Here is a 19413-nt window from a genome sequence, read left to right on the forward strand (position 1 = left end):
GAAACTGAGCAGCCAAGTTTGCCAAGTTAACTAAATGTGATATGTTGTGATTTTTTTCTTGGGGGTAGGGGGCTTAATGATAACATAGTCAACAAGCATTTATTTAGCACTTACTCTATGCTAAATACTGTGTTAAGCACCTGGAGGGAAAAAAGGAAGACAAGATATATACAGAATAGATGAAAATAATCTCAGAAAAGGCACTAGCACTCAGTGTGGGGTTGGAAAAGACTTCTGCAGAAAATGGGATTTGAACTGAGTCTTTGAAAGAAGTCAGGAAAACAACATAAGGAAGAAAAATATTTCAAGCATCAGGGATGGCTCAATGCAAAAATGTGGAGATGAAGTGTCTCTATGAGGCCAAACACCTGGACTGTGGAATATGGAGGGGAGTAGTGTATTTAACTGGAAAGGAAAGGAAGGACCAAATTAGGAAGAGACTTGGGAAGGAAAACCAATTAGAAAGTTATTATATTATAGGTAGGAAATGATGAAAACCTGAACAAGGGTGGGTGGTAACTGAGCGGAGAGGAAGGGGAATATACTAGAGATTTGAAAGTAGAAATGACAAGATTTGGCAACAGAATGGACAAATGGGGTAAAAATTACGAGTAGAGGATGACACTGAATTTAGGAGCATAAGGGACTAGGAGAATAATGGTACCCTTGGAGATGGGAAATGGAAAAAGGAGTAGGTTTATGGGTAATGTTAGAGTTGTCTACAGGACATCAAGTTTAAGATGTCCAAAAGGCAATTGGTGGTGCAGAACTGTAGATCAGGAGACCAATATATAAAGATCTAAAGATCTATGGACCATTTGTCAAATCAGATTGTAAATTAAAATGGATTAATCTTAATAGCCCTTGATGCTAAAAACACTGATAAAATACCTGTACATTCCTAGTTGACATATGTAGATTGCCCACCATATCCAAAAATTAGTGGCTGGGGAAAGAAGTGGGAATAAATGTGGAGAGAGAATACAATAGTAGAGAACAGAATTCAGTATCAGAATATATCAGTCCTTTACAGTGGAAGAATTCAAATTGTATTTGTGTCTCTTTCACAATCTACACTCCCAAACCACATTTTCAAGATCCTGTTTGTCATTTTCAATTTAGAAAGGATTTATTTCATTGGTCACTTGGTCAAACCTATTCCTGAAGCAGTCTACAATACAAGTGGTCATCTGGCTCTTTTTAAAGACCTCCAGTAATTAAAAACTATTACTTCCTGAGGCAGATCATTTCATTTTTCAATAGGTCTCATTGTTCAAAAGCCTATCCTATTATCATGTTGAAATTTAGTCCTCTGGAACCCATTGATCTTAGTCCAATCCTCTGGAGTTAAATGGAATAAAAATAATCCCACCTCCACAGAACACGTTAAATTTTAAATGACCTGACAACAGAGTTCATATCCTCTCTAAGTCTTCACTTCTCCAGACACAATAATCTTAGCTCTCTATAAAAATCCTTATTGTATGGCAAGGATTCAAGACCCTTGATACTAGCCTTCCTCTGAACATGGTTAAGCTTGTTAATGCCCTTCTGACAATGTGGTGTCTAGAACCAAACATTCTAGATGTAGTCTGACTACAGTGGAACACAACAGGTTTCCCTTCGTTGACATTTAAGTCTGTATTAATTTGCTTTCTTAGCTGTTACATCACACTGTTAATTCTTACTAAGCTCACAGACTAAGTCCCCCAAGTCATTTTTATACAAACTTTAATTATCTTCCTCAACTTGTACATAGTTGGTTTTTTAAAAAGCTAAGTGAAAAATATTTATATTTATCTCTATTAAATTTCATTTACTTAGACATGGCTCATCATTGTAGTCCATCAAAGACTTTTTATGCTTCCTTCTATATCATGCAAAGTATTAACCACTCCCCTCACTTTGCAGAGTCATCATAGGTTAGAGATAGGAATGGCAAACTGCAACTTGAGAGTTAAATCTAACCCACACAGTCTGATTTTATACAGACCATGAGCTAAGAATGGTTTTTATGTTTTTAAACACTCAAAAAACTTTATTTAAAGATGTAAAAAACATTCTTGGCTCTCAAGCCTACAAAAACAAGTAGTGAACAGAAAATCTAAAGGCCTTTTTTTCATCTCAGCCTTGACCTCTCTGTAGCATTTAACACTGTTGACAACCACTTTTCATAGATACTCAGTTTTCTCTAGGTTTTCTTGAAACTGGCCTCTTGCAGAAATCTTTCTCCAACCTGTCTGACCTTTCCTCAGTCTCCTTTCTGGTTCATCATTCATTGCTTACCCCCAAGGCTAGTTCCTTCTTCCTCTCTCCATGTTTTTTTTTTGATCATCTCACTATTTCCTATGACTTTAATTATCATCTTTGCAAATGCTCCCAGATCTATATATCTAGACCTTCCCTCTCCTGAGTTCCAGTCCATATCACCAACTGCATATTGGTTATTTCCAAATGGATAACCTGCAGGCCTCTCAAACATAGCCTACCCAAAATATAATTATCTCCCTCAAAAAAATCTGTAACTCTTCCATATTGCCCTATTTAAGAGTACCATTGACCCTAATCACCCATGGCCATAACCTGAGATTCATCCTTAATTCTTCTTTCTCCTTCGCCCCCGTATCTTCAGCAACAAGACAGCTGCCAAGTCTTGATTCTAGCTCTCTCACATCCATCCATGTCTGTTTCCTCACATAGCTACCACTATAGTTCAAGCCCTCTTCACTTGATCATCTGGATTATTGCAATAACTTTCTAAATAATAGCCTTGCCTCAAGTCTCTTCCCTTTCAAATTAGTCTTCCAGACAGATATCAGAGACATTCCAAGACCAATATAACATTACTTCCCTGTTCAAGAAGTTCGTGATTTCCCATTATCTCTAGAGTAAAGTGAATTCTTCTATTTGGCATTCAAAGCCTTTCACAATCTAGTTCCAACCTACCTCTACTAGTCCTCTTAACACACTCTACTGTCCAAACTAAACTACTATCCTTCATACATAACATTCCATTTCTTGTCTATGCTTTTTGAAAGTTATCTCCATGCCCAGAAAGTATTCTTTATTCGCCTTCACTTCTTAAAATAATTACTTCTTTCAAATGCCACTTCCTACATGAAAACCTTATGGATCAAACCCAGATGCTGGTGCCCTTCACCATCACTCCAAAAGAATTACCTTTATGTAATGTGTCTCCACTATACGTACATGTCCCTCCACCCTCCCCCACCTCCCTCACCGTGGATGTAAGGTACTTGAGGATGGATTTTCATTTTTGTTTTTGTGTCTCCAGAGTCTAAGAGTGATTGTCACAAAGAAGATCCTTAATAAATGCTTACTTGACTTCAAGTACACAGAGATTAGTACTAAAATCCTACCTCTGATACTAGCTATATGATTATGGGTATCATTAAATGAGCTTATTTTGTAAAGTGGTGATAATGGTCTCTAACTTACAACTTGCTGGAAGGATTAAGTGAGTGCACTTGTGGATTAGAATTAAGTATTAGTTAGGATTAAGGTTTATAGAATGCTGGACTTGGATTCAGGAAGATTGGAGTTGAAATGTCATTTCTGAAACTTAATAGCTGTCTGAGTCCACTATCTTGTCTGTAAAAAGGAAATAATTGCTACAGATTCTCTTAGGAGAATCAAATGAGATAATGTATGAAGAGCTCTTTTTATAGCATTTTATCAATTGCAATATATCAATTTACAGATTACATAAAGAGGTAAAGAAGAATTGTCTCAACCTAAGGTAACAAAATTATTAGGCATCAGACTAGAACACAGGTTTCCTGTCTTCTAGACCAGATTCTTTCTACTACACCAAGTATGGCTTATTGCCACCCTTTGTGACTTCTCCTAAATATTTGCTCTGAAGATTTCTTTTTCCCTCGCATTTTGCTAAAATATATATGGTAAAGAAAAAGAATCCTGGTAATGGTGGTACTGATGACTTTCTCCTGCTTCAAAAACCATTCAGCTAAAGGACTCTTACTTTTCTCAAACATTTCTCTCACCTGGCTGGCCTTTTTCATTTCTCATAAGTATTGTCTAAAACAAAAACAAACTTAAAAGCTCTAGTGCATATATTTAACGTTTGATACAAATCTGCTAATTAATGATCTCCACTCATTAACTGGAAAGGTAAAGAATTTTTAATTCAACTCCAAAACTCCAATTGCAGCAAGTTGTGTTGTCAAGAGCACAAATTTTGGCAGACCTTACCAATAATAGGGTCAGTCCAAAATCCTGTATCTTACTATAAGGATCTCGGAGTGGAGGAAACTCATTCTATCAACAAAACTTGGCACTTTCTCTGCAACTTATAGTCTTGGAGAGTTGCTTTGAGTACTGAGAGGCAAAATAACTTGCCCAGGCTCATCCAGCCAGTATGTCAAAGGCAGGACTTGAATCCAGATCATTCTGGCTTTAAGGCTGGCTCTTTAGCCAATGAACCTCACTACCTCTCTTTATATTAATACCAATAAGAATAATAGAAATATATAGCATTTTAAGGTTTACAAAAAACCTTACTCACAACAGTAAAGAAGATCATGTAAGAATTATTATTCTGATTTTAGTAAAAATACAAGTTTCAGATAGGTTAAGCATCTTGCTCCCTAAGTCAGTATTAGAATCAAAGTCCAGTGCTCTTTCTAAAAATCTATTCCACCTTGGCTCTAAACATGATACTAGCTGTTTACTGTCTAAGGAAGAGTTACTCGAATGTGAAGAGGCTTATCTCCAGAAACCTGGCCAACCAAACACTAGTCTCAAAATAAGTAGCAAAATATCTCAGTAAACAGTAATACATTTACTATGTGCTTAAGTCTATGCTAGACTTATCCTCCAAACCCAACTTTTTTTTATTCCAGACCCAAACAAAATCTCCACTTTCAAATTCTAGGAAAATCTTCACTTGTAGTTTATCCGTTATAAGCTGGAAATGTACAAAAGTGAAGCTTGATTTCAAAGCTATAAAAGGTCTCTCAAAAATCAAAGTTACAATTAATTTTTCTTTGTATATATATGTTTGCTTTATTAAAATTATGGCACTTAATATAACAGCAGAAATAATTACATGGCTTCACATTCAGAAGCAATACATTTTTCAAGAAGCAAACATTCTTTTTGTTACCAATAATAGTGAAAATGTTTCAAAACATTCCTTAAGCCCTTAATTGCATAAAAGTCTATATCAGCATTTTTTCTTTTGGATTGCAAGAATTAGTTTCAGTTACTGCACTTGTGTAAACTTATTGTCACTGAACTCTTTTTTACATTCCGAAAAAAATTACACTTTCACTTTGCTAACAAGTAAATAAATATGTTACATTTGGACATGATAAATATTCAACATCAGATATGGACAAATTTTGGGGGAGAGGAAACTTCCAAATAATAATTCCTATTTTTAAAAAAGTACTAAATTAATTATATGGCATTATCAAGGATATTACAATTTGCAATATCTGAAATGTTAACTAAGTCCCAAAGATCACGAAATGTCATAGTGAAAGACAAAAAAATAGAACATCATATTGCAGCACCATTAGACATATGAAACAAAAAATTGCAACCTGTACACCCACACTATACAAATGATGTTTATGAAAACAATATGTACACAAACATAATAAGTCTTCAAAATGCTATTTTGGTTAGCAGTTTTCAACAACATTATCAACATCTGGTAATAAACTGCCACCACCCATTTCATGCTATCTACATGAAATCTTTAAATAGGAAGCTTGTAAACAAAAAAGATGCATTTAAAAAACCTTTCAAACTTAAAGCATAAAGTACACTTGGTGCACTTTTATACATACTATGAATGCATAATCAAGTAAGATACATAATTAAAATACTATACCAATTCAAATGTACTGATTATTATGAGGATATAAAATGAGAACAAATTCGTAATCAGAGCCAGCTGATGAGAGAACAATGGGTCCAAAAAAAAGAGTCCACTCAAATAAAAATATGGGAAAGAAATCTTCACTCCAGAGACAACTTCCCCTTATTTGTTTAGCTCAGTGATATGTCCAGTGTTACAGTAATTCCTTAAACAATTATACCCTGTTGGAAACATAAACAAAATTCATCCTAACAAGAAACATATGAAGACCCTATCTAACAAACTGCTAAGCTTTGGTTATATAAAGTGCAGTTCAATAACATGTCATTTTAACCACTCATACATACATTTAACAATTATGTAACTCATTTTCCTATAATTTTGTAAAAATAATTTTCTTTTAGGCTCAGAGTTTTTGTTGGAATTCATGTTAATGGTCATCCAAAGTTAGTATCAATTTTGTGCACTATATTTCAAAAACTCCAAGACAAAAGGTAATTCAGCCCATGGAAGTATGATGGCTAAATGAATGTTTGTTTGCATTCATGTTCAATATTTAGCTCTACCTAAAAAGTGTTCCCTTTAATCACTTCATACCTTCTGTTGTATAAAATTTTCAAGTTTTATTATTATACAAGCAGTACATTCCATCACCCTCATAGCAACTTCAGAAGTGAACCTATCATTTGGGATCTGAGGGAAAGGAAGCAAATCAGGGTACCTGGTTTTTAAACTATCCACACCATAAGCTTCCAATGTATGAACATCATTTGTAAGTCCTTCAAGCTGTTGACTATATTCCTCTATTTTTTGTGCAAGTGCAGTTGGCTTCACATCTTTATCTGACTTTCCCCTTACTGCATAGTCAGCAGCAATCAAAGCTAATTTAGTGGATAAGTAGCATTTAAAGCATACCCATTCATTAGCATTTTTATGAAGGTCATTTCTGGCAGCAGAAAAATTTGCTCGAGCTTGCCTTAACCACCTCCGTGCCTCAACTGGATTACCTACAGTCTTAAAAGTGGGTGGAACAAAAAACCGTTGAGAATAAGACTGCCCTGCAGAAGGAGGACCCTTTTCTTTGTTTTGTTGTTGCCTTTCTGATTTATGACTTGTTGCTTCTTGATTCCATGAAGTATAAAATCGCTGAAATGAATATTTGTCTGACTGAAATCGAGAAGCTGTTGAAAATGTTCTCCTTGATGTTCTATCTGTGTTTTGATCTATAAATGCCTGTTTCTCTAATCTACTAATTTCATTCTGTAAATGCTTAAAAACTTCATTAGCCATATCATGATTCTCTGGATTTTTGTCTGGATGCCATTTCAAATATAATCGTCTGATAATCTTTTTCCTTTCAGATTCTGGAAGCTTCCATGCTTGTTCTACTACTGATGTCACTTCTCTCAATATTTCTGGCAAAGAATTTACCTTAATCTTTTTGGGTGAATGGTGTTTTGAAGATGTCTTATGGCCCTCTTTTCCAGAGAAAATGGGAGGTATACTCCGAAGTCCAGGAACTGGAAATTCAGTAGGACTGGTTGGGGTAGAAGGTGCACTATCTCTACTGTGAGAACTTTCATCAGGTCTGGAAAATTTATACAAGTCAAGAGAGCTTACTATTTTATATTCACTGTATCCAATATCAATCTGATAAATCTTTCCCAGAAAGCTAGAGTTGTCAGCATCTTCCCTTTCAACTTCTTGTACAATAATTGCATATGTATATGTTGGCTGATAAGATCCATAGATATCCCCACCTTCTGCATCAACAAGATATCCAACATATTCTCCTGGATAAAAAACATTCATTGGATCCATAAGTAGAGTATAGTGGATTTCAGCAGGTATTGGAGTGCCAGGCATAGGAAGTTCAAGTTTTGATGGTTCTGAGGAGTCATATTTCACTCCTAAACTGTCAAGTTTCTCACTGATCCTATAAATGTCATTGCAGCCTAACATGGCAATTAAATAGGAGGTGTCTGAAATCAAATTGTCAGTTGCTGATTTAAGTGTCATTGCTAATGCTAACAGGAAATTTATATCTTTACTGTCTGAATGTTGTATGTAGAGCAAAATTACTGCATTGCCATACCGTTTTAAAAAAGCAAATGTTTCACTTTTGCTATGGGGAATAGGATTAAATCCTTTGACTCTTAATGTTGTTTGCAGCTTCTCAAAGCATGAAACTTTTAGTCCTTCTCGAAGGGCTTTGCAAAGCCTAATGGCCTTCTCTTCATTGGCCAGGAAAGCATTGTCATTTTCATGCTTCATAATTCTAATGAGTCCAGTAATAAACTGCTCTGAAGACAAGAGTAATTGCAACCTTCCTTGAAGAGAACATAATGCTCCAAACTGACAAATTTTTGGTGTTTCTTCATCTAACTGTTCTTCAAGAATGCTACTCAGTAGACGAGGCCTGAGTTTCTGAGGAAAGAGCATTATCAACTTGGTATGAAAACCATGGTCTTTTCCCAAGTAACACTGGCTCAGATCAACAAGCATTTGAACACCAATATGTCCCTGTATTCTGCTTTTATAATGTGGTGCATCATCAAAAACTAAGATGCTTGACTTTACCAATCTACCATCTTGACTTGGAAGATAAAGTGCAAGATCTCGTACATTCTCAAGATCATTTCTAACCTTGACTGAATCATTTTGAAGACTCTTGAACAGTCCAGAAACAACTCTCTTAACTGTGCGCATTTCATTAGGATCTAACTGTTTTCCTTCAGAATTCTTGAATATACGGCTCAGCACCTCAACATATTGTTTAGTTGAAATAACATCTTCAGTACCTAAATGCTTGAATAACTGATGAAAGGTGCCAAGTTCTAAAGGCAGTTTATATAAGTATGGTTTAAAATCAGACTCATACTCTAGGTTTATCACTACTTCCTCAGGTTTTAGAAGCTTCCAACCATCTTCTACCATAACAAAAGCAACTCCTCGAAGCTGAAAGCGAAACTCTTTTTTTTCTGCACTAAGAAATTCATAAATACTCCGTAAGACCTTGGCTCTAGTTTTGACCATCTCTTCATCCAAAGTTGTTATGTTGCATATATTTCTGCAATTATGAATGACTTTATCAAGAGGAGGATCTAAATTGACATTAAGCATAGTCAAAACTTGTTCAAGTTGTTCCTGTGGACCAAGAGTACTACCTTCTTGTTCTCTGATACTCAAAGGTGTGGCTTTCTCAGGAAGAATAGGACAGGAGGTCCACAACAGCTGCAAGACATCTGATTGTTTGAATTTAGGATTTACTTGTGCTCCATTGAACCGTATAAGAGGAAGGGTTCCATTTACCTCTTGATATTGGGGATGAAATCTAATAAATTCAGCAGGAGCACGTTCAGGGCATAAGAAAGGTATTAAAGATAATTCTTTCAAAAAATTTCCAGATAATAAATCCGTTCGTTCTTGAAATATGTGATAAAGAAGGACATCTACTGTGTTTTGCAGTGTTTCTTTAGACCAGTTTTCTGTATTAGCTCTCATACTTACCTCCTTAGCAAATTGCAGTAATTGCTGTTGAGAAAGAATATATTTGAGTCCAATATTTCTTAAGAACATTACCCATGATGTTAAGAATGAAGCTTGGTTCTTGGGTTTAGTGAGGTGCTCCAGTTTTTTAAAGAAATCCTTGGGTATGAATAATTTTTCTGGAAGCATAACTTCAAAAACTCTCACAGTTCTGTCATAAAAATGTTTTGCAGATTTTAAACGATTGCTTGCATCATGAATTATCAACAGACTTTCCAACTTTTCAAAAAGCTGTTCCTTTATCTCTGATGATTCTTCAATGCTAGATAATCTGTTCTTTAGGTAAATGAGATGTTCTAATTTTGCATCATAAGAGAGATTTTCAATCTTTGGTAAAAGGTGTTTCAAATATACTTCAAGATCATCTACAGGTACACAGCCAAGAACTTCATATAATTCCTTCAAATGTATTTTTTCTTCAAGAAATGCAGATGATGAGGATAGTGTCCATTTTTCCACTTCAGCTGAAGGGATGGTTTTTGTAAGTACATAACATGCTCCAAATTTTGCAATGCTCATGTATCGACCACTAATAGATTTGTAGCATGGAAGTGATTTTAAAATTTTAATGTCATCCTGAGACATCAAGTGACTTAAATTACAATTGAAATACATTAAGAGAGCTTCAAAATCATGTTCTGCTAATTTTTCAGTTCTAAATGTTGATGTCTGGACCATATAATGTATGGCCTTCAAAATGCTCATAGGATTATCTATGTTTGCTGTGTGAGCTGACAGCAGAGGAACAATCACATTGTCTTTGGAACAAATTTTGTTTAAAGCAAGCTGAATACAACCTGCTTTCATTAAAGCATGGAAAACTTTATCACTCTGGGCATTTGGAAAAACAGCTATATGCATAAGGCTTAGAGGAAGTAGGACATCCCCCTCTGGAACAACAAGTTGACTGGCTGAAACAGTAAATTTAGTTCCTGGAAGCAGAGCCCAATCCTTTAGCGTATCAACAACAATGTCAAAAGTTGGTTTAATTTCTTCTTGATCTTCTTTCACATTTACAGATTCACTGATAAAATTCCACATATTTTTAAGCCACGATTCACTTGCAAAATTTTCTTTCCACTTTGTACAACTTTTAGTTTTATATTCACGTGGTAACACAGAGGATAACAAATCAGCAAAACTGGTAATGTCAAAAACTTTTGCAACTTTGTTAGTCAATAAAATATTGCTGTATCTCAAATACAATGTGTTCATAAACAAATCCTTGCGGGAAGGTATCAATTCATGATATGTCGTAAGAAACTTGGGACGTTTTGCATCAAAAATCTGTAAAACACTATCAACTGTAATCAGAAGTGGCAGTCCCTCAACGACCATCTCATTTTCTTCTGCATCCTTAAAACAATAATCTACCAAAAGCTTTAAACTGTGAAACAGCTTCAAATTAGTCTGTTGAAGGCGGCAAGGCAATTTCCCAATGTGACAATTAGTGTCAGGAGAGGAAAATGTCATCAGAAATGACCGGACATCAGCAGGAGTTACATAGCTAGCTGGAATTTCTGCATCTAAGAGACAGTGGTAAAGATTGGCAGTTTCATCACAATTATATATCAAGTTGAATCCAATTTCTAAAAGCAAATGTTTCAGTCTGTAAACATTTTCTGCTATAGTCTTACGTGTTGTGATGTTGTACTCTACATTTTTAAGGTGTTGTAATTCATCCTGAAGCAAGTTGTCAAAAAATGGTTTGGTTTTGTTTGAAGTAGACATGTTAACCCAAGTGATAATAACTGCAGAATGTAAATCTGAACCATCAATATTTGGAGCCCTTACTACAGGTAACAAGCGTTTCTGATCTTCATGAATACAACTGTAAAGTGCTTTCACCAGACAATACAGGTCTGGTTGCAAGTCAAGTCTGTTGACTGGGAAAAATGACAAAAACTTCTTTAAAGTGTCTTTTACAACATGAATAGCTGTATTTTGTAAAATTGACATTGTGGGGTCAGTACCTGGGAAGTAACGCTTTTTTAACTGAATCAGTAATTCAACATATGCTGGTGCTATTAAGGCAGTCATCAAACTATTATTCCAGTCACTTCGAACACCAACTCCATTATCATCCCGCCACAAATTTCTTCTTGCTGAGTCCAAAGCAAAGTGTCCATTTACATGAAAAGGTAGCCCTGTTTCTAAAGAAAGTGGCAAAAAGCAGAAGGCTCTATGGGGTTTCTTGTAATTATGAGTAATGCAAGCTGCTACTCCACCACGTGGAAAAAGAGTAATATCCTGATTCTTATGAGCTGAAATGACACTCTTAGAAACTTTGTCCATGCTTGAAAATCCTGATCTGTTACAAATTAGCCACGTAGTAAGGTTACCTTCAGAGTCTTCAGTATCCATAGTATATGTAATTTGTTGTACTGGTATGTCTTTCAGCTGCTTCTTTTTTGTAACACTGTCAATTACAGCTGCATGAAATTGTTTCCGTTTTAATCTATCTCCATCTGTTATTTTGCCTTTTACTGAATACAGTACATTGAGTGCACCTGTTGCCTTTTCTATTTCACAAATAGAAATCTTTTCCATATGATTAAGAAACATAAGAAGTTCTGCCCCATCTGAACGCAATTTATCCAAAAGGTTCTGAACCATTCTGTCTGATGATGGAACAGAGGAAATTTCTGAAACTTTGGCCATTTCTCCATTACGAAGTGGAAATCTAAACATTGTGCAATTGTCCAGTTTAAAATGATCACCTAAATAGAGATCTAGAACATCTGAGAACTGTGTTCTGAAATCTGAATCTAAATCCCTAAACATGCGTCCAGGGCTAACTGATGTAGCTCCTGGTGCATATCTTGCATGCGGATCAAAGATACAGAGTATGTCATTACCAGAAATAAAAGAAGGACAGTCAGTAATGTGATATACAGAATTGAATCCTATGCCATATTGTCCAGTTTTACAAGGATTTCCTTCTTTTGTACCTTTTCCAAGGTTTTGAATTCCTCTGACATCATCTTCAGTAAATGGTTGATTGTTATACACACAAAGTGCTGGCCCTTGTAGTGGTGCCCACTTATCATCAAATATTCTATCAACTGGATGTTGTCTTGGATCAAAAACAAAACAAATTTCTGTGGCTTTAGCATCATCAGCATTTTGAAGGAGCTCTTTCAACATTTCTTTTTCTGAAGGATAAGCATTAAGGATACTTTTAATCCTACTGGTCAGTTTCTCTTTCTGTCCAAATTCAGTTCCAAGTGTTGTGAAACAGATATTAGATGCATATCTTTCTAAGGCCTTATGTCGCTTTGGTACAGCTCCAAGTTTTACAGCTACTTCCCTAGGAATATCGGCATGACAGTATTTTACAGCGGTATCCTTGACTTTTATCCAGGGACAATCATTGTAACATAATGATTCAGCAGGCAAAAGAGCGAGATTAGTGTCTGGTAACAATATTTTGCCATACTTTTTCTCACAAAATTCTTGATTCTTTTCTCTAATAAGACTCCATATTCCTTCACTAATAATTCGTCTGCAAAGCTGAAAGTTTGCTTCAGTTATCTGCTTTGTTCCTCTCTCTTGATTTACTGATTCCAAAACAAGGGCAAAATCTTCAACTGTAAAAGAAGATCTCACACCTATGCTTTCAAAGAGTTCACGGAAATTATTTTTGTATTTATTCGGCAACTGATAGAGATACGGTGCGGCATCAAAGTTCAAATGAAATGATACTTTTTCTGGTTCAACATAAGCATTCTCAACTAAAATGAAATTATAAGTTTTAAGCTGTTCAATAATTGCTGTCTTTGTGGTTTCATTTTGTAGCATTGCCTCATGAAGGTATTTGTAGCAAGCATTGGTGATATTCTCCTGATACAATGTAATTCCATCAAGTGATTTTGCAACCTCTTTTAACTGGTTTATAACCAAATCAACTGTTGGTTTCTTAAGTAACCCCAAAAACTCTTTGACAGCCAATGACATTGAACCACAACCTTTAAAAGAATGAGAATTTTCATTGAGAATTGGTTGTAAAAGACAAACTATATCTTGGTACTCAGCTGTATAAAGATCAGTAGCTGCAAACATAGTTTCAGGTTTAAAACTGCTACCTTTCCACTCAAGAGAGAAACCTGCTGGTTTTGTTAGAAATGGGAGAAAAGGGATTGTTTGATATTTTGAAGAAAATTCTTTTGCTCTAGGATCCCTGATTTTTAGTTTTTCATCAATAAGATTCAATAAAATGCTACTTCTTAGGCAAGCAGCAGAATGGTCCCTTTTATTAATTTCAGCTACTGACTCTGCACGCTCTAGCATGTCATCCCATAATATATCATCCTTTGCCATTCCTAACTGAACAAGTTTAATCAAGATAATAGGATTAAGATAATCCTGGGTGGACCCATAAGGAAATCTTCCATCTTTAGTTTCAAATAACTTTGCAACTCGTCCTTCAGGATGGATCAACCTTGAAGGCAAGACTAAAGGATGGCCCTCCAAAGAGCAAGGAACACATGGAGTTACACGAAGAATTCCAGAGAATTCCTCAACCTTTTCATTTAAAACAAAATACATTAAAGGATCCCGAAGTTCTGCTTCAATTTCTTGTATATTTGGGAAAAATACTTCTGAAAAAAACTGCCTCTCAGAAAATGTGTTCTCAAGAAGTATCTGTTTGCAACCTGCTTCTTCAAATCCCAGTTTTACTGAAGAAGGAAGTTCAACAGCACAGAGATTCTTTGATCCAGTTTTCTTAAGGTATTTTAAAAAGATCTTAAAAGCAGCAGGACCAATGTCTGATCTTTTAAGTATACAATCATCTAAAAATCTCACATTCTTCATAGAAACCCACGTGGATCCATCAGAGAAGACTCTAGACACTTCTTTACCTTTCCCATGAGCTATATCTTCATAAAAACCTTGGCATATCACAGAAAAATCATCATGAACTAAATCAGGATCAGGCCACACAGCATAGTAAGTATAACCAATTAGTTCTCCACTTATGGCTAACTCTCGTAAAATACTGAGTGCTTCTAGGTAGGCTTTAACAATAACATGTCTCATGAACACATTGTTCCATCTTCCTTTTGTATCTGTCTTCCATATTTCTTTCCTATTGGACGTAACGGCAAAACAGCCATTGATGTGAACTGGCAATCCTGTTTTTATTCTCAGAGGTAAATAGCAGAAAACTTCACCAATGTGTTGTTTCACAGTCCATTTTTGGTCTTGGGCTTCAGAAAATAAGACTCCCACTGCACCACAGGGAACAAGCCCAAGCCTTCTTCCACTTTCATTCAGGGAAAATTTTAAAGCCTCCCCAGTATCCATGCAAGTACATATTAGCCATGTAGTAGAATCCACTGTTTTCTGTGGTAACTCTTCAGATGGCCTTTTACCCTGTCCTGATTTCGCCATTTCAAATAAGGCAGCTGGATCATCATCTGGACCCCTAAAAAGTGGTGACTGCAAATCAGCAATTCTTCTGAACACATGACGAAATTCTTCAACTGTGATCTGTAATATGCAAGATGACTTTGGTATATCCATGGGAGGTTTTTTATTACTGCTGCTGCAAGTCTTCATGAGCTTAGCAGCTTCTTTTAAAACACTTACAACAGGTATATTTAATGCTTTGGAGGAACACATGTTTTTTTTAATGATGATTATATCTTGTGCTAAACTAGGATTGGTTTCTTCAATTTTCAAGTACTTCAAAAACATGGTATTGACATTCTGAGTGAAAAGGATAAGTCTATGTCCACAGAGGCTAAATTCATCCACAAGGGAGTAAATGTCTGCTGTATTATAGCAAGTACTACTGATCTCACTCAGTTTAGATTCTTGTTGTGTTCTAAATGAAAGTCGGAAAAGAGTTCCTTTGTAACTGTAAGGTGCTTCTACAGTTAGTGGTAACTGACAGCCAAACACATCTATAAACGGCTTGAACTGATTAGGAAATTTCCTAAGTCTTTTTTGTTGTTTACTCCAATTAATTTTGATGCCAGGGTTAGATTTATCTTTAATATGCTTACTGAGATGATTTATATTTGGATCAAACATTATCATGAACTCTCGACTCATAATAATGGGAATGTCAGTGAGATGGTACACAGAATTAAATCCAAGACCAAATTTTCCAACTTTATCAACCTCTCCTCTTTTTAAAGATTCTCCTAATCTAGTTATGTTTATAAAGTCTGAATCAGAAAATTCAGAATTGTTGTATGACCACAGAGCAGGTCCATGGCAGGCTGCCATCCCTGGATCTAAAAGATTCTCTCTTATGTCCATGTTTCTTCTCATATCAATCATGAAATTGCATTCTGTTGCATTTGCATCATCAGCATTTTGAAGTAGCTCCTTAAAAATATCTGAAACTGAAGGATATTCTTCCAGAATGTTTTTAATTCTTACAGTAAGTGGTTCTCTCTGTCCTGACTGCTCAAACCCCATATTTTCAGGATTGATCAGTCTTGTACTGAGGCATGGAACTTTTAACCATTCTGCAGTTTTCATGGGTATGTCCTCATGCACCAAAATAATTGGTTCCACAGAATCTTCCAGTAAGTCGTTAAGGTCATCAACTTTAATATCACAGTAACAACATTCATGAATTGGTTTCATCATAAGTTTTGAAGGATTCTTGCTATAGTGAATTGGTACTGGTGTATTGAGGCTTGCTGGAATCTGACTGCTATACAGCCATCGTATAATATTCAGCATAAGATGAAGGTTTTGTTTACTTTCTTCTTCACTGAGTTCTTCATCACTTTTAAGATATACCTTCTGAATGACCATGGAAATATGGTCTGCTGTCAACTCTTCTATTGAACCACAGGCCTTAAATAGTTGATGGAATTTTGCCATAGTTTTAGGCACACTGTGCAAATAAGGCTGAAGTTCAAGATCATGTATTGGTTTTATTACTGCCTGAGCCAGGGGACAAAATTTTTTACCTGTCCAGACCCATGGAAACTTCAAAGCTTTAAAAGCTTCTTTGCCTTCATCTAAATGATCATGCATGAATCCATAAATCTCAAGCAAAATATGTTGGAACTGGTAATAGTCTTCATCACTAAAGGTTTTTGAACTATGCCAATCAACAACAATCTTAAAGTGTTTTAAGACTGCATTTATACTAGGTTTTGTGAATATGCCAAGAGTTTTTTCTAAATTTGCATGGATACTCTCAACAAGAGGAACTGATGAACCAACTAAAGTAGCATGAGATACGTCACACATTTCTGGTGGTGAACAAAGATTACAAAGGTCTCCTTTCCAGATTAAAGATCCTGGATAATTTGGAGGCCTTTCCTTGCATGTTGGAACCCACTTTATCTTCTTCAGTGTTGCTTTTGCTTCAGGTGACTGTAATAGTGTATGATTTTTATTCAAAACCATTAAGAGAGTTTTAGCTTTCTTTAAAAGGGCATCCAGATTTGGGCTAGAACTAACTTGTAATTCTTCAATTTTTTTGGCCACTTGTATAATATCTTTTTCTTTGAGATTAGTTTCATTTTTTAACCCTATCTGTCTCAAAGAATGAAGAATGTCTGAAGAAGTAAAAATACTAGGTGGAAAGGAGATTTCTTCCTCAGCATAAAACAAATCCTGTAGCATACCAACATCAGAATCAAAGAGTTCACTGGCTGAAACAATGTGTCCCTGTGAAATCTGAATAAATTTTAATGGCATTACCCACTCAATTACACGTAGATTCTCATTTTTCAGAAAGGACAGATGTTCAAGAATCCACAGCATAAGCTGTGTTGTTTCTTCATGAGTATAAAAACCATTTTCAATATCTTTTAAAATAAACTTTAAGCAGCCAGTGCTTTTTAACTGCTCTACTTTCAACATATTTGCCAAACGTATGGTAGCTTCATCACTGTTATCAATTACTGGAATCGAGAGTCTCATATCTGGTGGAAGTTTAGCAGTATGATGTAACACTTTACAACCTTTCAATTTTGTAAAAGAGGAAATCCCTTGACTAGATGAATGATTAATTCTTTTAAATATCGTCAGTTCTTGAATGATTCTTTTCTCCTTTTCATTTATATCAGTTAAACTAGCTAAGAATTTCCTCAGAGCATCTTTATGTGTTGGAAGCAATGAAGCTACTTGATTACACAGTTTCTGCAATGACATCTTCTCCATTATCTGCAAAACAGCACTTGGTAATGGGGAATGTACATATTTTTTAATAAGAGGATGCTGTATAGAAGGATCTAGTTTTTTAAGGACAATACCTCCAAGCTTTTGTACTATGTCTGCTAAAAATTCTGGAAGCTGTGCTTCAGATTCATCATCTAAAATAACAGGGGATGGGATCCTGAGTCTAATTAGTTCCACAAATGTCTGACTTTCCTCCAATGTAGTCTTAGGGATAAGTGGCATTTCATCAAATAGAGACAAATCCTCTGAAAAATGTATATAGAGATTCTTCCAAACCATCTTAAGCCATGCAACAGATGGATGATCACTGTCTTCAGCAAATGGATACCACTGAACTACCAATTCTCTGCCAGGCCAAAATGCATTCATTACTTCTTTAATAAGACGTGCAAATCGTTCTGGGTTCAGAAGCTGCAGTTGAGTGCAGGGTCTTCCTGTAAATCATATTGAATAATAACGTTATTTGTGAATAGATATAAAACTCTAATGGTTTTTGGCTTTATATTCTAACTACATTATATATTTTATGTCATATATGTGTGTATAACTAGTTTAAAAACATAATTCTGGATGATATTTAGATCAAATATATGTGGACTATGTACGTATGTATATGTACACATACATGTTTGAATACATATTGCATAAATTTATGTATATTTGTGTGTATACAGAAACACATACATATGAAGCCTTTGAAAAAAGGCCCTGTCTTTGGTGCTTTAAAATATATACATTGTACATATAAAGATGTTTTCTAAATTATACTACAAAGACCATACTTCCTAAGGTACATTACCATAATTAGAACTTTTAGCTCTTCAAGTGAATAACCTTTTGTAAAAATATATATTTTGTCCAATTCTAGAATATCTAAAGAATCAGTTTTGTTTCATTTGTGCTTCAAATCATTGAATCAAAAGGAACAGTGAGGATAGTTGAACTCCCTCATTTTTACAGATGAAGAAACAGATCCAAAGAGATTTTTAAAATTTTAAAACTTCACCAAGGTCACAAAGAGAAAGAGTAAAACCAGAGTATGGGTTTCCCCACACCTAGTCAATCTTATTTTAAATGTACCATACTCCCTCTAGAACTGTTGACTTCAATAGCTACTGAGGCCCAGATATCAGGTCTTTAGCTTAGAACTCCTAACTATTTCACCTCAAAACATTTTCATGTTTTTAATATAATCCTAATCAGAAGAAACGAAGCATGAAGAAAAAAAGATTAAGACAAGATAAGAATATATTTCACCAATGCATTATTATTATTAACATAATTATTAAGAAATACTATTTATCTCTACAAATGCCCTTCTTTAAAAAGAACTATTGCCTGAGCAATCTTGGTTCCAGAGCTATAATGGAAAATGAAAGTGATATATAAAAAAGCTGTCAATAAAAACATTTTTAAAATCTTGGTCCCGGAGATTAGGTGATGAAACGATTATTTCCTCCCTCCTGGTGCATATTTCAGATGTGGTCATTTTATCTGTTGATTTGAGTACTGTGGGTTAAAGGCATATCAAGAAATTGGCTCTAGTGGGGGAAAAGGTATCAACAAAAATTTTAAAACACAAAGCAATAAATTAAGCTACGTGAAAACACAAACTTCAGATCTGTGAAGAGTTTTTGTATTGCTTTGTTTTGTTTTGGTTTACAGACGAGAAAAATAAACATCCACGTTGGCCAAGGCAGTGAGAAGCAAAGTTCTAAGAAATTTAGTAATGTTGCCCTGAGTAGTTTCAAGACTATAACTGAATTCTGAATAAATTTTGGAAAACATTATAGAATACTGTTATAAAAGAAGCTGGGGAACATAGGATATTTGAGAAA

At 35.2% G+C, this 19413-nt stretch overlaps 1 protein-coding gene across 2 annotated transcripts in view; it reads right to left on the reverse strand.

Moving 5' to 3' along the window:
* Positions 1-5020: 5020 nt before the first annotated feature.
* Positions 5021-19413, reverse strand: part of SACS (sacsin molecular chaperone) — a 100521-nt gene continuing 86128 nt past the window's right edge. For both annotated transcript variants that reach the window (XM_036742751.1, XM_036742752.1), the window contains one exon: positions 5021-18009. In XM_036742751.1, coding sequence (XP_036598646.1) covers positions 6461-18009 — 11549 coding nt within the window. In that variant the 3' untranslated portion in view covers positions 5021-6460. The remainder of the gene's footprint in view (positions 18010-19413) is intronic.

This window comes from Trichosurus vulpecula, chromosome 2 (assembly GCF_011100635.1).
Source record: "Trichosurus vulpecula isolate mTriVul1 chromosome 2, mTriVul1.pri, whole genome shotgun sequence".
Taxonomy (NCBI): Eukaryota; Metazoa; Chordata; class Mammalia; order Diprotodontia; family Phalangeridae; genus Trichosurus; species Trichosurus vulpecula.